This window comes from Caloenas nicobarica, chromosome 5 (assembly GCF_036013445.1).
Source record: "Caloenas nicobarica isolate bCalNic1 chromosome 5, bCalNic1.hap1, whole genome shotgun sequence".
Lineage (NCBI taxonomy): Eukaryota > Metazoa > Chordata > Aves > Columbiformes > Columbidae > Caloenas > Caloenas nicobarica.
This window is the reverse complement of record NC_088249.1, coordinates 17,242,823-17,270,333: the sequence shown is the minus strand read 5'-3', so window position 1 is coordinate 17,270,333 and position 27,511 is coordinate 17,242,823. Positions and strand designations below refer to the sequence as shown.

Sequence of the window (27,511 nt, the reverse complement as noted above, 5' to 3'; positions counted from 1 at the left end):
TGTAATTTCAGTCAAAACATATCACTACTCTAAGTTAATTAAGGAATGAGTTGCTCAGAGGTATAAATTTTCACAATAAAGTGTTTCTACTTTTATTCCACTCCACTGTGAGAGTGAAATTTTGTACTATCATAGTTATAGTATAAAAACTGTGAAACTTTAACAGAAAAGTTAACTTTTGCTAGATGGCTGTAACATCTCATTGTACATTAATTTACTGGTATCTTTTTAAAAAAGCAGCACAGTTTCTATCATATTTATTACTTCTTGTGAATGACATCAAGGGATGTCATTCTTCTGATTTAAAGCAAAACCTGGAGGCTGGTAGTTTGATTACTTGGAGGACAGTTCTGTTTCTTTAAAGTGACAAAGGTTAAAATCATAAGCAGCCAAGTTATTTTTGTACCCTGAGCTATCTTTTATTTTTTCCTAGTAGTCATGTAATAAACCCTTTCTAGTTATTAGGTAGTTTAGGTTGAGGGAAAAGCTTTGTGTGAACTTCGACTAGATTGCAGAAAAAAGATACCTTATATCTCCAAAAGATGTAAAAGGAGAATCAGACATTGAGTGTAATTAGGGTACTTATCTCTGTTCCCACTCTGGATTGTGTGACAAGTGACTTAAACAACTCTATGTCTGCTTTCCCAGCACAAGAACAGCCACAGGAGTATTAACTTCTATATAATTAATATTTGGGAATTATAATATGCATGGAATGTATTAAAATGACATTTTCTGAATATAGTTCCCTCTTTACCGCAAGGTTGCATTGCTAATTGTCTACAAGCATTTTTAAGAGAGATGTAATATTACAGATTATAGCTTGGTAGTTTAATCAATTTGTGCTTTTGCAATGTTGAAGTTACAATTAATTTTGGAAAAGTGAGTACTCTAGGAAATGAATATGTATCAGGGAGGAAAGAAATCTGTTTCTTACATTATAGGCCAGCAAAACTTTGCATATTATCCTGAATGTTAAAGTGCATGTCTCTGGCTTATTTATTGAAAGATACAGTTTGCATTTGGTCATAAAATGTCAGTGAAATAACCTTTTGACTTTGATCTGCCTTTTGGTTTATAACTTAGAATTTCTCAGTGATAATAACTTTGGTGGAGCACAAGGAAGAAACTTAAGCTAAGTTCTCCAGAAAATCAGAATTTAAAATGTCAAAAACACAAAGGTGCTTTGTGTTTATAATTATCTTTCTGTTCAGGCTGAAGAAATGATTTTGACAGGAGGCTTGAAATCTTTCTTTCCCCATATGCTAAGAAGAATAATTCAATGCATCAGACTCAGTAATATTTCTGGGATGGCGGAGGGTAAGTAAACCTAAGAGGTCTAAGCATTAAAGTGAATCCATTTTAGATGCATAGCTATGTGGTTTCGGTTTTTGTTTGTGAAGGAATGTAGGAATATCAAAAACACTGAAGTAAAACAGAAGAAAATGTTGACTAATGTCACTTGGGTGTTTTTGAAATCACATTGTAAGCACCTGACACTGTGTTGTTAAATCGTAAAGGTAAGTCAGAGAAAATATATTATCCTACCTGAGTAAAGTACATGGACTTTGTTTTCAATGTTTGTAAGTGCATCATCAGCTCCCAGTTATGTCATTGAGAAATTATGAATGCAGAAAATATCTGAAAAATTCTTTAACCAAATCTGGCTTTTCCTGAATATATTATTGTCACATTTGTAGCATGACATACTATGTTCTTCACAGAGACCTTGCTTTACGTAGTATATTGGATACACTTTGGGGAAAATTTACAGACGTATAGTTACAGAAGTGATTTTCTGCTTCATTTGTTGCAGAAGTTGGAAGTTACTGATTCAGCAAGACAGCAATAAGGGAGAGGGAAAAAATAGTTTTATACTCAGATATCTGGAAAACTGATTTCTGTCTTGCCTCTCATAGCTGGATTTCTACAGAAGCAGAGAAGGCTGTGTCATTGTTCTGATCAACTTTGAAATGTAACAATTTAAATACTGCAGCAAGTAATTGATCAACAAATCCATATGAACTAGAATTAGTATAACATAAGAACATTAAGGGTCGCTTTATAGAAGCATAGTAAGTCTTGAAATTATAGTTTTCTTTTCCATCAATACATAAGTTGAAAAATATGAATGGAAAACATGTTATAATGTTAATAATCTGCAGTTTGCCCTAACTGTATTTTTAAGTGCGTGTATTGCTGCAGTGGTTTTAACGTTTGAAAAAAGTATTGCTTACATACAAAAAAAGTTCCGAATTCTAGCCACGAACACACAGGTCCATTATGCAAAGGCTAAAAAACCTAGGGTAACTGGAGTTTCTGAGAATCCTTAAAATTATTTTATGTTATTGGGTGATATACTACTAAAATAATTATTTCTTACTGCCCTCACTGTCATTCACCAAAAAATTTAAAAACTCTTTCTAAACTTCTCTGAGTTGGGACGTGAGCATGATGAATTAATGCATGGTTTGATCAGCATGTCCAGCTTCACTAACGTCACTCATGAATCTATGCATAATGATGGCTGCATAATGCAAGTATATGCATAAGCTGGTATGGGAAGTGAAAAAATATCTTTTCATCTCTAAAGAAAGTAAGGATAGTTATCAGGAGGAACAATAAAAGTCTCAAAGAGTTATAGCAAAGCTTCCTGAGTTTATAGAATACCTGGAAGTTACCTACAGATTCAGTCTGTCAGATGTGCCTAGTATTTTAAATTCAGTGTTGTCCGAGTTCAATGCACTGACTAAAACAATTTTTTGAGAATTCTTGGATATCACCAGCAAAGTAAAAAGTGCCTGCAGATTTCACGTGGATGATGAGGAGTGAAGCTGAGAGGTAACTGAATGTGGTATTTTATTCAGCTGTACATTTAGTATGTTTATTTAACGAAAATGTATTTCTGTATTTAGCAAGAAACTGTTTCTGTATTTAGTAACTTTTGCTAGTAATAAAATGAATTTTTGTGCTGCGTTCTCCCAAGAGAGCAGTTTGTGGGCACATTCAGTATGCAAATTCATGCTTACTTCAGCCTTTGCTTTGCATTTTTCCAGAAGGAATAGAATTTTATATTTGGGTTCTTTGCTGGCTTTGGTCAAGAGTAAGATTAAACTGATTTTCTACAGCCTTTTAAGGTAGATCATTCATTTCAACTAAATGATTCCCTCTTGGATGACAGACTACTGCAGTATTGAAGAAAGTGAGAGCTGCTATGCAGCCTCTTACTCGCCTGTCTGATACCAGACACAGCAATAACTTTTCAAGACAGTATCACTATGGGAGTTAGGGACTGTTAATAGGCAGTTTTATACACTGCAGACCAGTTGTACTCCAAATTTGCACTCTGTATTTGAACAGCTGGTGTTTACATGCAGGAAAATAAAAATGGCATTGGTATTAACTACAACTCTTTAGAAAATCCATTTTTGCTAAATGAATGAATGTGAGCTTTCTTCATTGATACCCATTGCAAAAATGTTCCTGTCTTTAGAAGCTATTGCATGGTAGCAGTCAAAAACATTTAAAATCAAAGTTGATTCCAAGTGAAGAAAGTGTAGCAGTTCAGTTCATTTTAGGTTTTTTAATTAGAAATGGTAGAAACAACTGAGACTCAGTGTGACAGGCAAGAGTTTATTCCCAAGCTGTAATTATGTCTGTTAAATTGCAGCCCACAGTAAAATTCTGTAGCCAACAAACTTCTAAAGAATGGGCTACATAGCATCAAGATACCAGGCGTTTAGTGTTGGACTGGCCATGATCTATAGCTTGGTATTAAGTGAAGAAAAATGTTGAAAGCCTTTCTTTGGCTCTGTACTAACATTTGCAAAGTAAAGCATTTTCCTATACAATACTAATTTCCCAGGTTAGGTAATAAATTACATTTATGTATAAATTAAAAGAAGTATATATTAAAGTAATTATGCTGTCTTCATATTCTAGTACTACCCATGTATGCTAACTATTTTATTAGCTGTGAACAACTTCACATACAGAGTACATCTAGCTATGATTTTTAAAACATTTTAAAATGTTGTTTAATTTAATTATGGAGTTCAGAACCAAAAATTGCCTCTAGGTAATTTTTAGAGACCATCTAAAGAAATCTATACAGAAAGGTTACTATTTCACAAACAAAAACCTGAATTAATAACCAGTCTTTCCTACTTTCCACAATTTCAGGCTATAAACAGGCCAGTGTCGTGATTTTGCACAAGTCCCTGGCTGATGACTTTGAGAAGTTTTGCCATGCAAATGATGGAGCCCTGCCACTGCTGTACCGAAGCAAACCAGGTGATTGGAAATGTCCTTCTCTGAGCAGTGGTTCTGATATCAGGTAACTACGGACCAACTCTGCTTCTCAAAGTTCTGCAGTGAACGCTGGTGGTGATTAGGAGGATCTTAGGGAACAGTCTGCTCACACTGTTGTACATTTTGAACAAGCTTATTTCCTCGGAGTTATACCTTTGAATGAAAACGGTGCATAACAGCCTAATCATCTTGTTCTTGAGAAACATAGTAATTGTCACTATTACCAGTGTTCCTCTAATACAAACGTAAAATTGTGTAATTTCTAAATATTTTGCAGTCTGAGCCAGCAGAATTAAATAATAAGGTTTTACCTTTGTTTGATCGAGCAGTAATGCGGGCATGATGACCACCTGATGCTTGTAGGGTCTCTGAAATGTAGAAGATGTACTCCTGTAGTAAATGCTTAAAACAAGACTTAAAACAGCTCTCTAATTTTTGAAGCCCTGAGGCAAGATACATATAAGGGACATTTACCTATAAAACACAAAACTCTAACATATTCTGTTTACTGGCTTGTTTTTGTGCAGAGTAAGGTGTTTTGGGGGTTTTGCATGTGTTTGTTTCATTGTTACTCAGAAAAGAAATGGATAAAGTAAGCTGTACCTTGTGGTTTGATGCTGGATTAATGTAAATAAAAACAATCTTGTTTCCAAAAAAATACAATAAAGCTGTGATAATTTCTTATTTCACTAGAACTGACTGCCTACAGTACAGAATATATGAGCATGGAGCTTGCACTGGATCACTGAAAAGCCTAAAGGAGTATTCCGAACAACTTAAGGACATGGTCGCTTTTTATTTAGACTGCAGCTTCTCATTTGAGAAAGCAGTCCAAAGTGTTGGCATTCCCGTGAGATATGTTGAGCAAAAATGTAATGTAAGCATGTATAAGGTAAGTATACACACACAGTCTTTGCATAACCTTGCCTTTGAGTATTTGCCCATATTCACATTACTTGCATATACCTATTGCTCAAAATCAGAACTTCTTTTCCTGCCTGCATAGTAACTTCACGCATGTGCCAGTGCTGAGTGCATAAAAATACAGAGTAAAATATGCTCAGCCTCAGTTCAGTGCTTTTCTCAACTTCCTGCAAGACCAGTCTGCTTTTTTATTCAATGTGTCAGCCGGTGACCCACGCACTATTCTGAATGGTCTTTATACATGTCCTGCTCTCCATACCAGCTCTGGCTTGCAGTAGGAATATTCCTTTTATGAGCCATTACAGTAGCAGTTTCTTCTGCACATATGACAGCCACATTTGGGTTTTTCCTCTGAGAGCAGAGCCTCTAAACTGCATATTTGCTATGAAACCAGACCTGGGACAGAAGATGTTCCCAAAGACTTGAGGTATCTACAACAGCATTGAAAATCATAACTGTGCTCAGAAAGTTTATATAGTGCAGATTTTAGTGTCAGCGGAAGTTCTAGAATAATTCTGGCTCCAGTAGGCAGGCCCTTTAGTATTAAGAACACTTCAGTACCCATCTGCATGCCTTTTCCATATAATTTGGATGCTGTTCTATGAGTGAAAGGTTATTGTTTTCAGTGTTATCATTTCACACTTTTTTTTTTATACTCCTGGTCAAAATGAAGGTACAAAAGTATCTCATGCGTGAGTCCTTCTAGCAAGCTTAAAGAAACAAAATACAACTATTTATCCGTTTTTACAATTTCTGAATTGAGAAAATTTCATAGATTATAGCACGCCAATACTGTGAAGAACTGTACAGTACATTTCTTCAGTGACAGGTATGATTTTTGTTATAACGATTGTTAATGAACATTTTCTATACCGCTCTGTCTGCATATCTTGTTTATGTTCAAATGCAACTCAGATATCAGACATTTTGTTCTAAAAAACCAGACTGCTTTATTTCTAAATAGAAAAAGTGCTTTAGCATCCCAGTTAGTGAGGATGATGGATTCCATGGAACTCTTCTAGAGGCACAAAAGACTTCATATGTGTGGAACTGACATGCCAGTTCTGTAGAAGCGGCTACTGCCGGCAGCAGGAGTTCCTGACCCTTGTGGGTTACAGAGCATTCTGTAACAGAGCAGCTCCCCTGGATTCACATACACAGGGTAGATTCACACCAGGTAGATTTGTTGCTCTGTGATACTTCTTATAAGCTTTTTCCCTTTCTCTGTAGAGAGCACACTGTTGTTTTCTGACAATATTCAGAAAACACTGAGCTCACCACACTGTATGCTGCATGGGCCAGAGCAAGAAATGCAAAATGTTGAAAATATTAGTGATCTCTGCAAAGAAGCTCAAGAACAGGGTGTTTCACTCCTGTACTGCTGGATTTTACCAAAAAAATGTGGCAAGCTAAGAATTTTTTTTTTTTAAGAATTTAAATTTAATGTTAGAATGCAGCCTTTCTAAACTCAAGTCCAGCACAAAGTTTTAGACTTATTTCTTCTAATACTTTTGAAGCATTATTCAATATTCCTGCTAACACCTTGGATCCTTTTGAACTGCCAGACAGCTGTGCCTTGCTACAGAGTTTCTACTTTTAGCTGCAACTTAGTAGTCACAATGAGACCTGTTCCGGAAAGCAAGTTGGAAGCAGCTGTTCAAGCAACATCTGGATTAAAAGAAGCCCATGGAGCGCCAATTCATATGGGTGACCCTGGTCAGTGCTTTTCGTGTTTCACTCTGCATGCACTTTACTGTGTATGAAAATGAAGGATGGAACCATAGGAAGTGTTAGGACTGAAATACCTACACCAGTCAATTTATTCTGTTTTAATCCTTTCTAATGTTTCACCTGAAATGGGGGGGGGAGTGGGAAATGAAAGAAAAAAAGTAGGTTTTGAATGAGCTGAGCTCAAATTTCTTGGATAAAGGATAACTGATGCAGATAAGTTATATGGTGGGGTGATTTTGTTAAAAAAGTGTAATCATGTTTTTCTAAAATGCATGCATTTTCATTTATATGTGAATACTGTCTTGCTGTCAGAGATTTAAGTGACAGGGTAGAAATGATTGACAGCATGGGGAGAAGTACGTGTGGATGCATTTTGTATCTTAGCAGATAACTGTGAAAGTAAATACTGCATTATTTTTAAAAATACTGAAATAGGATACATTGAGCACAACACTTAAGACAGAACAAATAGAAATATGACAAGAATATATATTTTTTTTAAAAAATCCTGCTCAAACAAGTGTAAGCCTATTCTTTGCAAGGGGGGCAGGGAAGATAAAATAGGAGGTTGTTTAAAAACAAACAAACAAACCCAAACTAAACACCTGTAAGATGAAGATGGGTCACAGTAAAAAACCTAAACAAACAACCCTCTCCTGACAGAAATTTGTCAGTCAGTAGACTCATGAGCTGCATAAGCAGAACGACCACATTGCAGAGCATGGAAGGAGATGTCATTGGTAACAGTGCGCCCCAGTAATATATTTGGTCTGAGTGCTTAAAGCTGAGGAACTAGTAAAAAGTCCTTACTTTGAGTAGAGATGATTGGGCAAGTGAGAGTCTCCACTATTTAATTTTAACAGAAATGAGTAAAGTATTATATATACAGATTATATAAATTAATTCCAGAAAAGACAGTGGTATATAAGTGTCTGAAGAATTTAAAACCAAGGGAAGAGAGCAAGAGCTCAGAATGACCCAGAATATTACAAGTACTTGTTAGACTAAAGCAAAAGGCAATTTATTGAAAGCTGGGTAAGAGTGAGATGTAGTTATCTAACCCAGAGAGGTAAAAGAGTGGTTGCTTGTTTCTAGCTAAAGACCATAGGAAGCTAAGGCAGTAGAAAACACGTTCTAGAAAGAACCCGTTTTGCATTGCAGTCATTTATTCTTGTTTGCAAGTGTTATGAATATAATTCTTCTGTTGATAGAGAGGATTTATAATATCTTGGAAACTCAGCATACACACTTAGCTTGGGTTTTGTTGCAGAAATAAACTGAATACATTTTTACTGATGTCATCAAGTACAAAAAGAGAAAACGAGTCAGGTCAGGTTCTGGGGACATGCAGTGAAAGGCAAACTAAATATGTCACTTCAGTGGGACTCGCTACTGTTGCAATTCCAGCTTAGTGTCATTGAATGATGTTTGGGGTTCACTCCCCAGCGTTGCACTAGAACTGCTTAATTGGAATCTCTCAATTTATTTTTCATCAATTCCAGGTCTGCTGGGAATACAAGATCTTTCCAAACCAGATTATGGAGATCCAGTTCACCTTCACCCTGGTGATATTGCAGTGTTCTGGGCCTGTGGAGTAACAGGAGTAGAAGCCGTCATCAGCTGCAGTATGTGTTGTACTTGCACACTCTTTTTAAATTATCCTTCAGTTTCTTTTTCACCTTTTTCTTTTTTTTTTTCTTTTTTTTTTTTATAGGTGGACTGGACAAGTTGGCTGATCAGCAAGCTTGGTTTTAGGGTGAGCTAAAAACCACCCCACAAAAACCAAAAAAACTCAGGGTTATTTTCCATTGTGAAATGCAGGTCAGCCTTCAAGGAAGTTACTACTGAAATTGCATCATTTTTGTTTGAGTATTTTAAAAGCAGAAACCTAAAGCTCTAGCAACATCAAAATGTCCTTTCAAAGCCTTATCAAAAACTAAAATGTTAAAAGCATTCTTTTTTAAGCTTATCCTTTAAAAATATTTTATATATATATATATATTTTACATTGCAGTAAAACAATAATAAATGGAAAAAAGAAAGAAAGAAAAAAAGAAAGAAAGAAAAAAAAGGCAAAAAAGGCAGCCAGAAATCTTTCCAAAGTGGAAATGGATTGACCTGGAAAATAATTTTGAGCTTTTAGGTTTTGTTCTAAGATAAAATGTGACACAGTACAGAAATGAAGCTTTGTCCTCTGCACAGAGCTGTCCTGTACTGTATCCAGTCATTTGTAATAGGTGTGAGCACAAAGGGCAAGAAAATGCAACTAAAATATAGTGACAGTATTAGATAATGCTCTAAATCACTAGTGTGGAATGAAATCTTGTATTTTATAGTAGTTCTTACTAAAAAAGAAGCTTAATAACCATAGGCAGCATAACTGAGAGAGCCTTGGAAGGTCATCTGCTTTGTCCTGCTTGCAGGATCTGCTGAATCCTTGTGGTTTCTTACAGATGTTTATCTAAACTGCTCTCAACACCTGCTGTAACTATGTTCAGCACTAGGACCAGACTTCTTTTTCTTTCTTACATACAATCCCTTTCCTCCAGTCCCAAATCCAAACTGAAAATCCCACTCTTTCATGTATTCTCCAGCAGTTGTATTCATCTTTCTCATGCATCCTTGTTGCAGGAAAAGGAGAGAAAAAATTTGCCAGCCTCTCTACAATCTGCTGCCCAAAGCAGCTGTCTGTCCTGCCTTTGCCTGGAGCTGGCTTTTACTTTTGTTTGTATCTCCCTTTTCTGTATTAAAGCCAGTTGTCATTAATGCATTCCAGGATTTTTTTGGCAGTGTGTACTTTTCTGTGCTCATTTCTCATTTAGGTAGTTAAAATTCTGCCATACCCACATTACCCATATTTTAGATGAATCTGCTAGCTTCTCACCAAGCTGTCTGCTCACATGGTTTGGTGAGGTATATTAAACCTCAACCACCATGTTCCCCAGCTGCTTTTAGATTAACTAGACATAGACTCCCAACAGATCTAGCACTGATCAAACACATATGTACTTCTTAAAGAAATATCTCCTTCCTTTTCACCATCCTAACAAAGTAAGATTTGGCTTGTACCAGTTGTGATTTACCTAACAACACACCAATTTTTCCAAATCAAATATAATCTAGGTCAAGACTTCTGGAATTAGTATAACAACAGCAAATATTTTCAGCTTAGGGAGCTACTATGCTGTCAGGTCTAGATAAGCTTATTGTTCAACAGGGATTTAGATGCTACTCGGTTTCCCTTTGCTAAGGCTTACTGGTCACCTTTTGTCATTATTCCTTGTATAGGTCTCCTAGCTAGGTCAGCAAGACACTGTGCAGAGATGTTATTCCCCATTTTCTTAATCTGATAAAGGACTACTCCTAGCCGGCAGGCAGTAGTTGACATAGTTTTGTCCTATCATATTACGAGGATATTCAAAGGTACAAGAGAGAGACTGTAGATTCCACCAGCACTCTAGAACCCAGAAAGTTAATTTTTTCTTACAGAAACAATATCACCAGCACACTGTGCAAACTTAAGGATTAACTTGTTCTTATGTCAATGCACTAGTTTTCTTCATGCACATCAAATGCAATTTTCAGACTTGCCAATTCCCAACAGGCTTCCTTGGAGGGTATCAGTGTTCAGTTCCTAAATTGCCTCAAGTTTATATCAAAGAGGATATTGTAGAAAAACCCGATCTCAAATATCCACATGAGCTTTTCAAAAGCAAAAACATTTTCAGATGTATATGCATAAATTTCTTTCTCAAAGCGTATTAATTGCTGGAATGTAACTTAAAATATCACCTGTTTTTATAATATAAGTGTCATCAGGCAGAGACTCTGTGGTGTTAAATTTAATAGCTTTTTGTAATTTTATCATTCTGATATTTCAATATATTGCAATAACGTGTTTAACTGAAGTTTTTTCACCCATTTTAGGAGCTCCATTAGCATTTACTCATTCTCCTGGCTGCACGTTCATTACCAACCTAAAGAACAACAATGTCACAGTCAGATCCTCAAGAGAAGTCCCACAAGTCCACTGCATTTCTCAAAATCCTCTGCATTATAGCATGGTGTCAGCAGAAGCAGCCCAAAAGATAAAGACACTGGAGACCCTAATTGGAACAGATCCAGGTAAAACTAAAATCTCTCTTCCTTTAGTGGTTTTGTTATGAGGAAGATATGACCTATCCTGCTTGGTTTTAGATATTGATGAAGTTCAAGAACACAGCAAGAATCTAAAGGCAATTTAAGATTTTAAAATTTCTTTGTGGAATACAGCGAGTTAATATAACTAGGTCTTAATTTTTCTGTTACTGTACTTAATGTCAGAGTCTGACCAAAACCACTCAACCTTGTGGATAATGGAATATGTGATCTTGATGACTGGATACTCACAAAGTACACAGAAGCATCAAAGTTTATAGCAGACTGGAGAGACCAAAAGGAATAAGAACTGTTACTGAATAAAACTGAAGTTGGTATGTAAAGTACAGGGCAACTCAGCACGCTGGTAACAGCTACACAGGTATTCACTGTAGAGGAAACAGCACATTTCTTTACATATGCTACATATGCTCCTACCAGAAAATTCTAGTAGTTGCCTGTGCTTTTCAAACACTCCTCTCTGATGGGTGGGATTACATCAAGCTCTGCTAACATATTCATCACTGAGGTGTTGTGTGTTGGACCAAAGCAACCTGATCACCACAGGAGGTTGAAGTAGGGCTGCATGTGCGCACAAGGAAGATGAGAGGGAAATAAAGGCAAAATGAATAGCACAACCATTACTAAAATACACACGGGATTAGTCCCCTCTGTTTGCTGTAAATTCTTATCTCAGTTTCCCATAAGTGTTCTGAAATCCTCTGTAGGCAGTAGTGGAAAACAGCTTACGCCCAGCTCTCCCAAGCTCCGGGTTTGGGCTGTGTGCGTGTGTTTGGGTCTGTTTATTTTTGCTCACAAGGCCTCTCCTTTTCCCACTCCCTGGAGTTCAGCTTGGCACAATGCCATGCTCTGCAAAACACAGGACCTAAGAGTAAGCTCATTTTATTGCTAAGGGAGAGTATAGTTCTCAGAGACTAATATTCCATGCTTCTGTTAGTTTTGTTCAGAGCTTTTTTCTGTGTCCACTGTCTGTATATCGCCCGAATGTTATGTAGGGGGAACAGAGGGAGAAATGGCAAAGGGGAAATTGACGGCAAAAAGAGAAAAGTGCAGGGGGAAGGTGAGAAAGATGAAGATATGAAGAGGCTAGAAAACAATAGTGAGGACTTACCCTTCCCTATCATCCCACGCACATTCCTGCACTGTCAGCTTGTATTTCTGAGTGCCAGGGAAGGGCAAGGGCATAGGAAGCATTTGAACAATGAAAGACATACACTGATAACACAGCATTGCCTCTTCAGGAACTGACCCACAAGAAGAGACATCTATTAATATTCACCATCAGGTAACATGGTTCTCTACTACATGAAGTGTTACAAGATCTTTTAGCAATCACCTGGGTACCACTGTATTGAGTTTTTAAAGTCCCCTGGTAACTTACAATGTCTCTGAAACCTCACTTCTGTGGTTAATCATTTCATTAAGTGGAATTTATTTGGGAAGCAGCACTTCCCTAAGGGAATAGAGTTAAAAAGAGTCAAAGGACCAGCCTACTCATCTGAAATCTGCATCAAAACTTCTTAGATCTGGGATGCTCAAGTTGCAATCTAGCTTCAGTGGCTAAACATGGTCTAGCATGCCTGTCACCACAACTGAGAGGAAAGCAAAGGGCCAAAGGAAAGGAAACACTAAGCAATAATTGCACAGAAAAAGAAAAAGCTATCTACACTAATACCTAGAAATGCTAGATATAGTAATTTTCAAAAGCCAGTTAGCTGAAATTCTTAACCTGGAAGCACAGCCCATTATCTTCATTACTCATATCCTAAGCCTTCCTAGGCTTCCTGAGGAAACTGCCCCAATTCCTGCCTTGACCAGAGGTTTTTCTTTCTCCTTTTTTTTTTAAAAACCCATTTTATGTCACTAAAGTATGCAGGTTTACCCACACAGAATCTTTGAAAGGAGAACGATATATTGAAGTGTACTGCTCTCTTTAAAAACACTTTTTTAGGAGACCGGGGTATAATTCATCTACACCGCCCAGACGAGCTGCTGAAGGCTTCCCTGTCCCTCTCCCATGCTCGGTCAGTGCTGATAACAACTGGATTTCCTACCCACTTCACTTATGATCCACCAGAAGAGAACGACGGGCCCCCCGGAGCCCTGGCTGTTGCAGCTATGCTGCAGGCCTTGGAGAAAGAGGTTGCCATAGTAACAGACCAGAGAGCCATGAATCTGAATAAAAAGATTATTGAAGAGGCTGTTCAACTAGGTAAGACACATGTTTGTTCAGTTTTTATCTTGCCAATTTGAGACAAGGTTTGCTTCAGTTAATCTCACTGCCACTTAGTACAGGATTTTTTTTTTTTTCCTCCAGAGAATGAACCAGAGTTCATCTTTTAAACTCTGACCAGTGTTGCTATGATGACATTCTGTTAAACCTAGCTGGCATCAAGTTAATGTTCACATGTCTGGGTACTGATTCTGGATTAGCTGTTTGTGATTAATTCTGGATGTCTGTTCTTATTCTTGTAGGCCTGTTTTCTATCTCAAGGTCCCATTTACTAGCACTAGCAACCAAACAAGTTTAATTTAAGGATGCAGCAACCTTATCAAGACCCGTGTAAAAACATTGAGTCCTTACTATCACAACTGTTTTGCTTTCTTTTTTTTTTTCCTTAAAAAAAAGTTACTCAAACACATCTCAAAAAAAAAAAAACACAAACAAAAAAGTACGTAGCATCTGAATTGTATTTTGTTTTGTTTTCCTGTAGGAGTCCTGAAGAGACCTGTCCCTCTATTGAGTTATCAAAAGGAAAGTGCTGATTCAGCTTTAGCATTTTTGTGTGAGAATGGGAATCCTGGAAGACCTAGGTATGTGTATTCAGTTTTTGAGAACAGGTCACAGCTCTACTATGTGAAGTTATAATAAAAATAATGACTATGATCTAAGAAGGTGTAATGGCTACAAGTAAATCCTTCAGACTTGGAATGGACAGAATAAACTTCGAAGTGAAACATTGGTATTGGAGCATACAGAGTACAGAATTCCATGTTGTTCTGCAATTATGCATTTCTGGAGTACAAAAAAAGAAACAGTACTTCATAAATCAATAGCTGTTTTCCTCTGAAAAAATTCTAAGAGCTTTTCAGCTGTTATTCCATAGATGTGGATATATACACACACAAAATTCATTATTTTACCAGCTTTTAAATCAGTGAGAAAATCAGAAAGGAGAAGTATTATGTCAGAGTCAAGGAAAAAGCTAGGAAAAGAGCTGTGTACGGTGTTCACTTTCTAGAGCTTTGGCTCAAGTCTGACAACTGGGGAATCTGATCTGATGAAACATCATGTGTTTGTAATAGTGTGGAAGTGAACATCCTATTGTCTTTAGGCAGCCAAAGCCAAAATTACAGATGTATGCATGCACTTCTCAATATTGATTTGAACTCTCTGTATATTCAATGTTGAGTATACAACGTTGGCCAAAAATTCAGATTTATACAAAGCATGTGATCAGGCTTAATGCACTGCAGAATTTGCTAAGTAGATGTACACACATTTCATTACTTAACAGGCAGCTTACATTTCCTTTAATTAGGCATACATTGCTCATTTCTATTGATCTTCCTTGTAAAGCATTTTAATGTCATTGCTTTCGGTTTGTTCTCTAATGAAAAGATATTTCACTCTGCTATTTGCTTCATCAACTTATTCAGTTCCCATTTCTTTCCACAAGTTACTGTCTGCTATATTTATGTGCATGATACTATCTTCATTTTTATGATTGCTTTAAAAGTGTGGTTTATAGCCGTGCATAATATAGTTACAGCCAGTTTCTGTTTCAATTGATCCCACAGTTCTAAAAAGCTAAAGTGTTTAAAGTAGACTAACCTGCTTAAGATCTCTGCAGTCACTGTAGATACCCACCCACAAAAACATAAAGTAATTCAGCAGAATTAGTAACCTCTTTACAGCAAAACTGAAGAAACAGAAGCAAAGTAATTTAATTCTAACATACAGTGGCAGAACTGAGTGCTAAAATTCTGCTTAAAATGTAGGACATCTGCAGTACATCTGTCTACTTTCATAAATAGCAAAACAGCCACAGACTTAAAGAAAAATCCCCCAAATCTAAAGACCCAAACAAAAAAAATTCCCTAACTGGAAACAAACGAACATTTGCCAAGCAATGTACTTTAAGTAGATACTATATTTACATTAACAAGGATTTGGATGTTCATTAACTTGCTGCATTTTTGTTTTCTTTGAAAACACAGAGACATACTAGTCTTACAAGATATAGTGTATTTTAATATGAAACAGAGCAAGGCCAGATGGCTGACCCAAAGGATTGCTGGTTAAAAGGATTTCAGGAACTTCTCCATTTCTTTGTGGCAAATGTGGTTTGAGGCAGTTGCATTAAAGCTATAAGGAAACTGGACTAACCTTTGAAAATAAACTGTAGAGAACTACAATCAGAAAAAATGAAACAGTATCCGTGTTTTACCTTGAATCCCAGATGGTCAAAAAGCGGAACCCAGCACAACAGAAGCAGCAGCCAACAAAAGAGTTTGCTGTGTCAGGATCACAGCTTTGACTCTGTTTTTCCACTTGTCTCTAACCAGATTTGATCACCTGATAGCAATCGAGCGTGCTGGGATGGCTGCTGATGGCAATTATTACAATGCCAGGAAAGTTAACATTAAACATCTGGTGGATCCCATCGACGAGCTATTTTTAGCTGCACAAACCATTCCAGGAGTCAGAACAACAGGTATGTGTGAGCTTGTGTTATGTTCTCAGAAGCAAGAGAAGCATAGACCAAGAACTCTTACTGGAAGTGAAGGGGAGCAGGAGGCAGGTGCTGAATAGCCATGTGTGGACTACAGCTGCTTGTTGCGGTTGAATTTAGAGACTGTTGCTGGAGAAAATGTAGAGGTTTCTATTGAAGGGTTCTCAGAACCAAAAAAATGAAGGAGTTGATTTCAAATGTATTTAAGGGCAAAAAAGCAAGCCCAGGTGTGTGTATTTTTTATACATTGGTGTGCATACATGTTTCTCTAAGTGTAGTTTTTGATACTGATTTTATTCTGTATTCTGTGTATGAAAGGCATCATAGACAGCAAATGACTACTGAATGGAGACATTACACATTAAAATATTAGAGTTATTTCTATGATTGCTGTGTTGAAACAGCAGTATGGACAGAATCTTGGTTTATATTGCCTTTCAGCAGTACATTCTCTTGAGCAGGGATTGCAAATTTCTACATATTATAATAGTGCCTTCTCTAACAAAAGATACATATGCAATTATAAGCTTTAAAGGAGTACGTTGTCCTTCCTGCCAAGCCTACATTAGCATTGACTTAATACGTCTAATAAGAGTGCTGTTATCAACGCAGTGCTCCTCTCGTTTGTTGATAGTCCTTTTTCTCCCGAAAATTGACTTGTGTCTGGTTTCAAAAGAATATGCTATAGATCAAGGATTCCCATATATAAATAAAGTGTTGTGCAACATCCTTGTACAATCAAATGCTTTGTGCTACACTGCATGGCCCAAAACACAGTTAGGTGATCCATAATCTATATAAATATTAGAAACAAAATTAGAAATAAGTGCCCAGTCTGATGTCAGTCACATCAGAACATGTCTGCTGATCTGGCTTTTTTTCTTCTTGTAGTGCTGTGGACTCACTCCTAAGTATTACCAAAAGCACTGGAACTTTTACTTTTCAGTAGCGATGGTTTTCAAATGTTTTCACAGAATTTCAAGACTTGCTGCAGAAAGCTGTATAGCAGAAGAGTTCACTGGCATTTTTTGTTTATGTTAAAACTTGCAGTACATTTTACTTAGATTTAATTCAAATTTTTCTCCTATTCCTAAGGAGTAAGTTTCAACATTCAGAAAAGCAGCACTCTAGATGGCACTCTGTTGGCAATCTCAGCAGAGAAGCCAAAGATTGTCTGAATAAGGATAGGAAAAGCTCTCTTTCATAAAGATGTTTAGAAAAATCCCTCAGAGCTTTACCTGCTGCAGCTAATTTCAATTATTTTATCTCTAATTTTAGACTGTTAATACAAGGACTTGGTCTCTCCAGCTGCTTATGTAATATCACATCCTGATTCCTTTAATAAAAATACCCTTATCTCTTAAAATATCTCGCAGAGCAGCTCAAAGTATATTATTGATTTGGTGGAGTTTAGAGTGTTCTGCACACTGGGAATTTGAATCTGTTCAGCAGAATTTAGTTTGATTTAAACATTCTCTAGATGTTCAAACATACTATGAAATGTCGTTAATTAAAACTACCACGAGCTTGTGAATGAGGAAGAACTAGCAATCCAGATTTACTTTGTCTCATTGCTCTAAAGAGATGTCTGCATAGAACATGATTTAACAAGTCGTAGGCTTCAAAAAACAATGAAGGTGTCTGCTCTGATCTCCTGTGGAATTTGAGTATGTGGATATTCTACTCTGGAGAACTAATTGAGTGTCTGGAGAAAAACAATGTAATTTTTCCTTACATCGTCCGTTACATAGTTAGCGTTTCTTACTTTGCTTATTACACTAACTTTTTGTGTCTGTTTCTTTACTTTGATTACAATTTCTTGGGATGGCTGTTGGATTTCTCAAGGTATTTCTGCAAAGCCTAGCTTAACAAGGCACAAATCTGGGCTGTGGCCTTTGCGTCTTGTCTCTCATTACTGGTGATAATTTATTACTACTGATTATGATAAATTTTTTCCAGTAGTTCTATCTTTTATTTTCTTCACGGTCAGCTGGAATTTGGAGGCATAAGTCTAGTTCCAAAACAAAATGCAAATATTGTACAGCATCCATTTAGGATGGACTACTCGGATAACGTTATAAACTAGAAAAGGAGACTAGAAAGATCAAGTTTTCAGCCTTACAGAAGCCTTTATGTAGTGTTCTCTGTTGCAACAAGTGCTGTGTCAGTAGGTGGAGAGTGGAAATATTAGAACATTTGTTACATGCTGTCATACAATGACACGGTTATATGCTATTTATAGAGGAGCTAATGAAAAGCTTTCGAAAGTACTGCATGAAAAAATGTGGTCACACTTGTTTCTCTTTCATATAAACGATTTTTTAGCAGAGAAGACTGACGTTTCCTGCATTTTTCATGAATGTAGTTTCAGAAAACAATGTAGTCAGTGAAAACTTGTGTGGAAGATCCAAGAGAACTATTTTTCCCCTGCCTGGAAAGCGCTCAGCTCTTTAGGAGAAGCTATTCATCTTGTCTATTTTCAGACGTCTATATTTGAGACGTCTGCCTCGGGTGAGGTGAATGGAGTGTTTGAAGGGTCTGTTCCTCTCTGCTGACTTTCAAAGAAGTCCAGCTGACTGGATCATGGGTAGGTGGCTGCGTTTTGTCAGGTGAAGCTCACTCTGGAAATGAAGAGTAAAATGTAGGGCTCTGCCCATGTGTAGAGGAAGAAGAAAAAGAGAAGGTGTGGGAGCATTTTTAGTGTGGTGTTCTTTTCCCCCCAGTGTAGTGCTGATGGGATCCATCCACACCAGAATATCTACTGGCTGCATAACTGTCCTGGGGACAGGACTTCCACAAAGGCAAGAAACAGCAAAGCAAGGCTGATACAAACCACCCCAAGGCAACGGATTAGTATCATTCAGTTAAAGCAGCTGTTGATGATCTTCAAAGGACAGGAATTCATTTTAGCCTTTTAAAATAATATTAAGAGCAAAACTTTGGATTTTGAATAATCAAAACATTGTGTGGATTCTTACAAAACAGTAGTAACTATCATATTTGTATGATGACAGAGGCACCATGATTGTGTCATCACCTATTTGAAAAGTACTATCAACACACAGATTTTAGAAAGCACCGTTAAATCCCAACACCCAAATAAATGTGAACAGATTATCAAAGCAGATAAGAGAGTAGCTGTTTCATGGCAAATCCTTTTACATAAGTTATGTGTCACTCAGTTATGCTCCCCTGGACTATTTAGACTTGACGAGTTATATAAAAAATTGCTGTTGAGAAATAAATTTTCATTTCATTTAAAGAAGAAATTTGCTACAGACTTTTGTGAGATATTTATGCAGTTACCAGAAGTGTTAATTTATCAATTTCCAGAGCTTGAAGTGTAAATTATAAATCCTTTAATTTCTCTCCTGTAACACATTCTATGTATTAGAGCACAGTCACATTTCAAATTCAAAGATGGTACACTCCAGTGAGGACTTGGAGCTCCTAACTGTTCTGTTTCCCAGACATTAACTAGTTTTTTTCTATAAAATTTTCAAACTTGAGAAAATGCCATTTAGACTAATAGGTGAAAGAGAAATGTTAATTTCCATTTCAATAGATGGATTTTTTTCTTTGTGCGTGGTTTTTGCTTTTGTGGTTTTTGTTCATTTTTTGTTGTTGTTGTTTGTTTCGGGGTTTTTTACACATTGATAAGAGACTAAAGGTACTATCCAGATTTCATGAAAGCTGCTAGTTTATATCTTATCCTCATCTCCAGATCTCTAAGTGACATTTGACAATTTTATGTCCCAAACATAGGGTTGCCTAGAATTTTCCTGAAATAAGTCCCATTGATTTTACTGAAGTCACTGAGACTGTTCCTTGACCGACAAAAATCCAGGCCCCACATCCTGAATATATGAACAAAACAAAAACCCCCACACTAGCTACTTTTTTCATAAATTACTAGAAAAAATGAAAACAATAATAGTACACAGGGTTGGGGTCTTTGTACACTGTGGCACGATGATAGTGATATGTATAAAACAGATTGCCAGCGCAGTAAGTCCTACTTCTGCCAAAGTCCTTACATTTATTTTTGCTTATCTTTCTGCAATAATTGCTACTTTTAGTACCTTTATTTAATTAGAGCTTTTAACACACTGAAGTTTTCTATGCTTGCTTTATTGTAGAATCATAGACTAATTTCTCAGGTGTATTGTGGAGTTTTCTATCTCCTTTCTCTACTGGTATTAATGTACTTATGATAATGCATTATATCAAAAACTCATTTAAGGCCTTCCATAAGTTAACTATCTTAATTCTGTCTGCAGTTCATGACCACTTGAGAATTTTTATTTCTTTTGCCTGCACCAGTACAGCATCTATTGCATAGATACACTTACAGGTGATGCTTTCAGCCTCAGTCTTCTGGTTTTAGACACTTTTGATTAAAAAGGATAAACCGTCTTGTATAGAGCCATCAGCTGTCACTGAGACTCTGGGGAAGACACCATCTGCTTTCTAAATGGATTGTTAGTCATATGTTGCGTTCATACTCATTTGGTCTTTTTCTCTTTTAATTAAGGTGTTGGAGATGGAGGAAATGAATTAGGAATGGGCAAAGTAAAAGATGCTGTAAAGAAGCACATAAAAAATGGAGATGTTATAGCTTGTGATGTTGAAGCTGATTTTACTATTGTAGCTGGTAAGGGATTTTTGGAGGGTGGGGAAGGTGTTGATGTTTGAGAATGGAATTGACAGGAAAACAACACGTGTCTTTCCAACTAATTCGTATTGGCCCTTTTTTTATATGACCAAGTAAGTCATCATTAGCAAACAAATCTGTCTCTGTATTATGTCTAATTTCTAAATAGTTAGACAACTACAGTTCCAGTAGGAATGACTGAAAATTGAGGATGTGCCATTAAGAAAGTGCATTTAATTGTCAATAATTGGGTAAATCCTGAATATTCTTGAAAAATTGCACCTTAAGTAATAACTGTCACACCCTGCAAAGGGAAGTGAGGTGGAGGTTTGGACATGTTTTAATGTAGAAAACTACATACACTAAAAGAACTTGCACGCTTTTTGAAAATTTTGCTATTCAGCATCTCTGGAAAAGGTATCAGGCAACAGAGATAACTTCTCAAAGCAAGTTTCAAATCTAATGCTCTCCAATACACTCTTGACAAAGAAGCTGTCAAACAAGACTGGGTGGACTGATTTGATAGCAGCATTCAGAAAATGTATGGATATTAATTATGTTAGAATATCTTTTTGTATATAATACTGACACCAAGAATGCATCATGAAGACACAAACAGTTTCTCCATGGCTTTGTATCTTTTAAAATAGCTTAACTCTTTTATCAGTCATTATTTGTGACCAAAAAGGGATTCTCTGCAGTAGTACAGCATTCTGCTTTAAAACCTGACATGAGTGAAAATTTACCTGGTTTAGGATACTTTATTAAAATCCTCTACCTCTGTGTGGTTGAAAGCAAAAGGTACTGAGCTGTAGCACAGCTCCTCACGGTTCATGGACTTCATATTAAGCCAAGTGGAATTGTGTTGTAGACCATGCCCATCTGAATTTTTGCTTTCTTGGCAAGACAAACCACAAACTAAGCTAGATGGAAACTTGCAGAAATTCAACCCGAAATGCTACTGAAAACATTTTAATATGTTAAGCAATTGTGTATTTCTGAAACAAGCATTTCAAAGTCATATCAATATTTAATTCATATCCATGTTCCATTTCACCGTCATGACATGAGACTCAGCTGTACATGCCTAGTGACTTAAGCAGGTTGGGTGTTTTTGCGACAACTATTGTTGGTTTTTTCACAATTTTGTTTCCTGGTGTCACTCTTTTGCAGGGGTCTCTAACTGGGGAGGCTACGCCATTGCTTGTGCTCTGTATATTCTCAGCACTTGTGAAATACATGACCGCTATCTGAGGAAAGCTGTTGGGTTCCCACAGTTGTCGAAGAGGATGGTCTGGCTGTCAGCGCTTCCATCAGTGACCAAGGTGATTTCTGTAGGGCCAAGGAGTTGTGACTTGCTCATGACATGTAGATGAAATCAGCCACCAGCCACTGAATCCTGCCAAGTGCAGTTCAATGGTTTTACCTTCACGTGGTCTTTTGGTGACTTCTGGGAATCAGTGGTGAATGAGCAGCAACACTGTACTTACAATATTCCGCAAAGGATTCAAGACAGATTGAACATAAAAATCCTCAAAAATGAATGTACTTGTGTGATGTGACTTCAAGCACAAGACAGTGATACAGTTTTATGGGCAGTGCAAGAAATCCTTGTATTGCAAATCAGTGATTAAAATTCCCTGTTCACTTCCTTAGCATCGTTCATGATTTTATAAATCTCTCTTACATCCTCCTTCAGATGTCTGTCTTCCAAAATCAAAAGTCACAGTCCTGATACAGAAGCCACTCCGTACTTCTGATCTTTGCACCTTACTTCTGATCTTTCTACCTTTTCTAGTTATGTTAGCTCCTTTCCATAATTACTTTTCAATGTTTCTAAACTGAAGTTGGAGAAAGACTGCAGATGAATATTTTTAAAGGTGTTTTCACTAATGCAAGCCTGAGCAGTGTGATATTCTGGGAATGCAAAGGTTTCAGACTGAGAAAAAGTAAAATAACTGAGAGGGGTGAGAAATGACTGTGATCTGTGCTCATCCTGCTAAGCACATGGCTCTATTTTTAACTTCACATTTCTTAAAAATAAAAGCACACTCAACGATCAAGTAAGGTTTGTTCCACAATATTTGTAGTACCTTAGGAACTTCAAACTTCAGTTTTATTATCAGAGTAACTCTATAAAGACCTGGACAAAACTGGCGATTTTGTGACCTCTGAGAACACTAAGGAAAATGTAATCCATCTACCACAGGTACTGCCCACAACAGCGGAGTATTTCTCTTGAGGTGACAGTATGTTCTGCATGGATTTCCAACAAAGCACCTCTTAAGTATTTTAGAGTAGGTCTTACTTTTAAAATTCTTGCTATTTTGATTTTTTTGTCTAAAGGTCATAAAACTGAAACTGATCTCAAGGTTTAGCATAGCCATATAGCCACTTATCCTTTGACTTATCCGAGCATATGGCACCTTTCGGTGCAATCTTTGCCAAAAATAATCACTTTTCAATGTTTTTTTTTCTCAGTTACATCTACTGGTTTTACGCTTTAAATTAATATATCCTAAAAGCAACTACGATCAAAAATCCTGGTAATGAGACCCTGTAATTAAATGTGATGTTGTGTACAGGAAATCCTTCTTGTTTTTATTTTACTAAGCTATACAGCTGGGAATATGGATAATGACCCAGTAATGGGCTAGTGAAAGTGCAATACTAACATCTATCGAGACAGAATTAATGGAAAGAGTTTTGTGGAGGAGAGAAAATTACAAGATGTCTGTCAAGAGAATATGATATCTTTAATTACAAATCACGCAGCAGTGAACAGTGTTTAGTGTTCACATACTCCATTAGTATTAAAAAAAATCAGACCATTTATGTTTATATGACTACTTTCTGCCCTCTTTTAGTGCTATAATATTTACCCTAGAAAGATGAAGAGCACCACCACACATATTCAAATTGATGTTTGTAGCTGGAAAGAAGGCATCTGAAGGAGTGCCTAAGTACCAAACAGCTTTCTTGTAATGTGTTTTATTTTTCTTCCAAAAATGGCATTCCTCCCATGAAAACTATAGGTCATAGTTGCTAAATGAAGGTTTTCCCCTGGAACACAAAGGTTCTTTCTCTGCAGCCTCATGCTGAGGCTGGGTCAGGAAGGAACCACAGCAGAGCTGTGGAGCTCCCCATTCCCACTGGCCGAGCACTAGGATTGTTCTACGTGCATGGATTAGCCTGGACATAAATTTTAATAAGAGATGCTGCAAAGTACTTGTTCCTTGTTGAGAACGCGATGAGCAAGAAACAATTTGATCTAAACAATCTTTACTTACTTTTCAGTTGTGGAGTTGAATCATAATTAAGTTGGTTAATATAATATTGGTTGCATTTTTCAGATGGGTATGGTACTTTTATACCAAAGTGACTGTAGGGAAATATATTAATTCATATATATCCAAACAGAGCTAATGCTTACTGTCAAGTCTGCGTTTCCTTGCATCTCAGAACCAAGTTAGTATATCAGGCAGTTGTTCCTTTACTGAACTCTTCATTAATGGTAAGAAATAAACTGTATAGTATTTATTTTGAAATTATGACCTGTAAGAATATTAATTACTTTATAAATGAGCAATATATAAAGATGTGACATTTGTTCTAGTATTCTCTATCAGCATTGTCATCCATAACTGAGGTTTTTTTCCTTTAAGAAAGTGCCAATTAACAAGCTCTTTTTCTATTAATTTGATTGTTTTTCTGGTTACCCCACTCCCAACATAATTATTTACTAAAGAGAGAACTGTGAGCAAATTGCATTACTTTACAGCTAAGGAAGTGTACTGTATATTTTGTATGTTCCTTACAAACGAAAACAACAGCACTTGATGACAGAATTCAATTTATCAGGCACAGTTATGTAGTATTAAGCCAGCAGGTCTTTTTTCCCCAGGTAAGCAGATCAGAGAGCCCTAACGTAAATAATGTAGGAGAAACAAATCAAATAGAAATTACATTTTATGTATCCAGTTCAGGTGTCTCTTCTGTGACACAGGAGATCTAATTTCCCACTTCGCATATAACTACTCAGTGCTAAGAAAAACCGCTGTCATGCAGGAAGACCAGGTGCTTATATTTGCATTTATAGATATGTTCATTCAGGTGATTATAAGCTGATGTGTATATTCTATAAACTACAAAGTAGCACTTTTTATGCTACCAGTGTAGCCAGATAATTTCCTTAAATAGCTGTATCATTGCTGTATTGTTACATGATGGCAGGACTGACACTATGTAACTATGCATATTTTTCCTTTAATAGAACACCAGTGCTTCATTTAACTTTGTTGCAGCTAAGAACTGAGATGTTTTACCAGGAAATAGAAAACATTTCTTTATAAAGGACATTCAGAAAGCAAGTTACCAAGTTATACTAAAGTCTCTGCTAAGTGACCATGCAAAGTATGCTTTAATTCTTTCAGAAATGTTTATATTTGGGCCATATACTGTATTATGTAAAATACAACCATATTGTGTCGAAATTCAGCTCTAAAGCTATTGTATGAAATTGTATGGTTTGGAAATCTTCCAAAAAAACCCACAACAAACCACCATAAAACCCAACAACACAACTAACATTTCATAAGGGAATATTAGTCATTTTAACTTGATAATTTTTTCATCATTAATTTGTGTTCAGGAGATAAAAGACTTTGCTAGATATTATTGTATGGGAATATCAAACAAGAAGTATTTAAACCTATAAAACTGTTTGTCAAGGACACCAGTAGGGCTGTTTTAGTAGCAGTTTCGATCAAAACAGGTCTTGCACAAATCAAAAGAGAACAGTAGATCAAGGACCAGGGAAGGCATTCCTAGCAGAGAAAAGGAAAAAAAAAAAAAAAAAAAAGTATATGAATATTTCCAGGTCTTATGTAAATTATCACAGGTTTGGGGCAGGGGGAAGCCAAGATGTGACTAGGCTTTTGATTTTTCTTAGATTTTTATTAACAGAATTAGAGAAATAAATTATCTTTACATTAAGTGCTAGAACAACAGAAAGAGTTCTACTGTGTACATTTCATGTCAAATGAAAAGCAAAGCAGTTTATACTAAACATACATCCCTTTGAAACCAGGTCTTCTAATTTCACTGCTCATAGACCTGGTGTTTTTTTCACAGCTGACTTATCCCATCTTTTCATACCGCAATGCTAACTGGCCCATAGCTCACAACTGAGGGTTTTGTTCCCTCTATGCACTCTAACAGCCCAGCTTGGAACATGCTTTTTTATCTGCTTGAGTTACTGTTATGCAAGCAAATAACTGTTATAAACATGAAATTGAGTTGCAGTTCTAAACAAAGTATACGCTATTTCAGAGAATCCCAAGGAAGCACAATTTTAGGGTTTTCTTTTTTCACTTGTCCCTTTCCTAACCAACCAGAAAGCTCATAAAGTTAGAAAGAGGACAGAGAGCAAAAGGCAGGCAGAGCTCACAGAAGATACAGAAAAGGAAAGCGATCATGCAGCCCATTCAGGTACCCTCTGTTACCTTTTTTCCTGATGCACCCTCTTTCGCTTCTGTTCTTTTTCTTTAAAAATGCATCTGCAACCAGCTGCTATGCTGGGGAAACCACAGGTAGGTTCTTGAGATGCTTTGGGTGGAGGTTCACTCTGATTCTAATTTGTGCAATATAGAAACTTGAAACCAGGCAAAAAAGGATTCATGTTTCTGAATTGACACTAATGGGCTGTTTGAGGGAGTGTGGAGAACAATAATATCATTCAGTACTTAAGTAGCAGCCAAGAATACAAGCCTTTTGATACCCCCTATATTCCAGATGCTACACACATCCTTTGGGAAGGAAAACAAAAGGGTGTTAGCAAATTGCTGTCAAAATAAATACAAAGGATGTGGTCAGTCTCCTCCAGAATAAAAATAAAGATCTTGATGAATACTTGCCTGACTCAGGATTTTAATTATATTCTACTTCTTGTGTTTTTAAGGAAGAAAAGCTTCTGAAAACACTTGTGCAGCATGGGGTCCGCAGTGGAAAAACTGCCAGTCTAGAAATGGAAGTGGATGGGCTGCCCTTCTACACCACCCACTCGCTCCTGATTGAAAAGCTCCTGCAAGAAGTGCAGCAGTGACTGTGCCCGTGATTTCTGTATCAAGAGTTGCTCCCATGTAATGTCATTATTCTCTGGGCTCTCACAAGGTCTAAAAGATCAGAAAAAGATGAGTTTTCATCTCTGATGTCTTGGCTGCACACGACCTTTCATTGTTACCCTTACAAGATCTCTGAAGTGAGAGGGGGATATTGTTGTGCTGATTTGGTCTGCCTTTCTTTTCTGTAATTTTATAATGGATATTAAATGATATTATATACTAAGAAGTGATCTGGCTTTTACAAAGAAAGCTTGTTATTAAAAGGAAATATTATTGCACTGCTGTTCCTGTTTTACTAACCTCGTAACTGCAACAGGAAGTAACTCTTGCAGCAACTCAGATTTAAAAATACCTTATGGTGGGGAAAGCAGCTGCAGGGGAGGGGGGAGGTTCAAAACAAACCACCCCAGTGTTACAGCAGTGAAAGTTGTTAAATACAGCTCCCATGCACGTGTCCTGGAGCCTCTCCAATGCTGCCGTCTGATGGTGATGGAGAGTTCGTGGAAGCGTGAGGAGATAAGGGGAGAACTTTAACTGAGCTCATGAAGTGCATGGCAGCGTTGCAGACCTCCCATATAAAGGACGGGCTGTACCAGTTGCCACCTTCCTATTAGTAGTTTGCCATTTATATATTTTGTCCTTTTCTGGGTAATACAGAAAAGTAGACATTTCAGAGTATCCTGTTGTTAAGAATAAATGAATTAAATATGTAAATAGTGATTAAAGATTCGTGCTTAGAAATTAAAGCATTAGAAATTAAAATTCATTTGCATTCAATATGGAATAAAATTGTGGAAATAAACATTTAGATGAATTCCAGTTACAGGAATTCAGCTCCTGATGAGACTAAGTGAATCAAAATTCAATTATATCTC

General features: G+C 36.8%; 1 protein-coding gene across 1 annotated transcript; it reads left to right on the top strand.

Moving 5' to 3' along the window:
* Positions 1-299: 299 nt before the first annotated feature.
* DGLUCY (D-glutamate cyclase) lies at positions 300-26,790 on the top strand. The gene is made up of 13 exons (XM_065636300.1): positions 300-320; positions 1,215-1,320; positions 4,183-4,336; positions 5,005-5,203; positions 6,801-6,951; positions 8,469-8,591; positions 10,894-11,091; positions 13,076-13,336; positions 13,839-13,938; positions 15,694-15,842; positions 20,395-20,514; positions 21,688-21,839; positions 26,474-26,790. The coding sequence occupies exons 2-13, from the start codon at positions 1,224-1,226 to the stop codon at positions 26,615-26,617; spliced, it is 1,848 nt and encodes a 615-aa protein (XP_065492372.1). The 5' UTR covers positions 300-320; positions 1,215-1,223; the 3' UTR covers positions 26,618-26,790.
* Positions 26,791-27,511: the final 721 nt, after the last annotated feature.

Coding starts and splice junctions, on each gene's coding strand:
- DGLUCY (XM_065636300.1), top strand. CDS start 1,224: ATGATTTTGACAGGAGGCTTGAAATCTTTCTTTCCCCATATGCTAAGA. Junction 1,321..4,182: donor TATTTCTGGGATGGCGGAGG/GTAAGTAAACCT, acceptor CCACAATTTCAG/GCTATAAACAGGCCAGTGTC. Junction 11,092..13,075: donor CCTAATTGGAACAGATCCAG/GTAAAACTAAAA, acceptor ACACTTTTTTAG/GAGACCGGGGTATAATTCAT.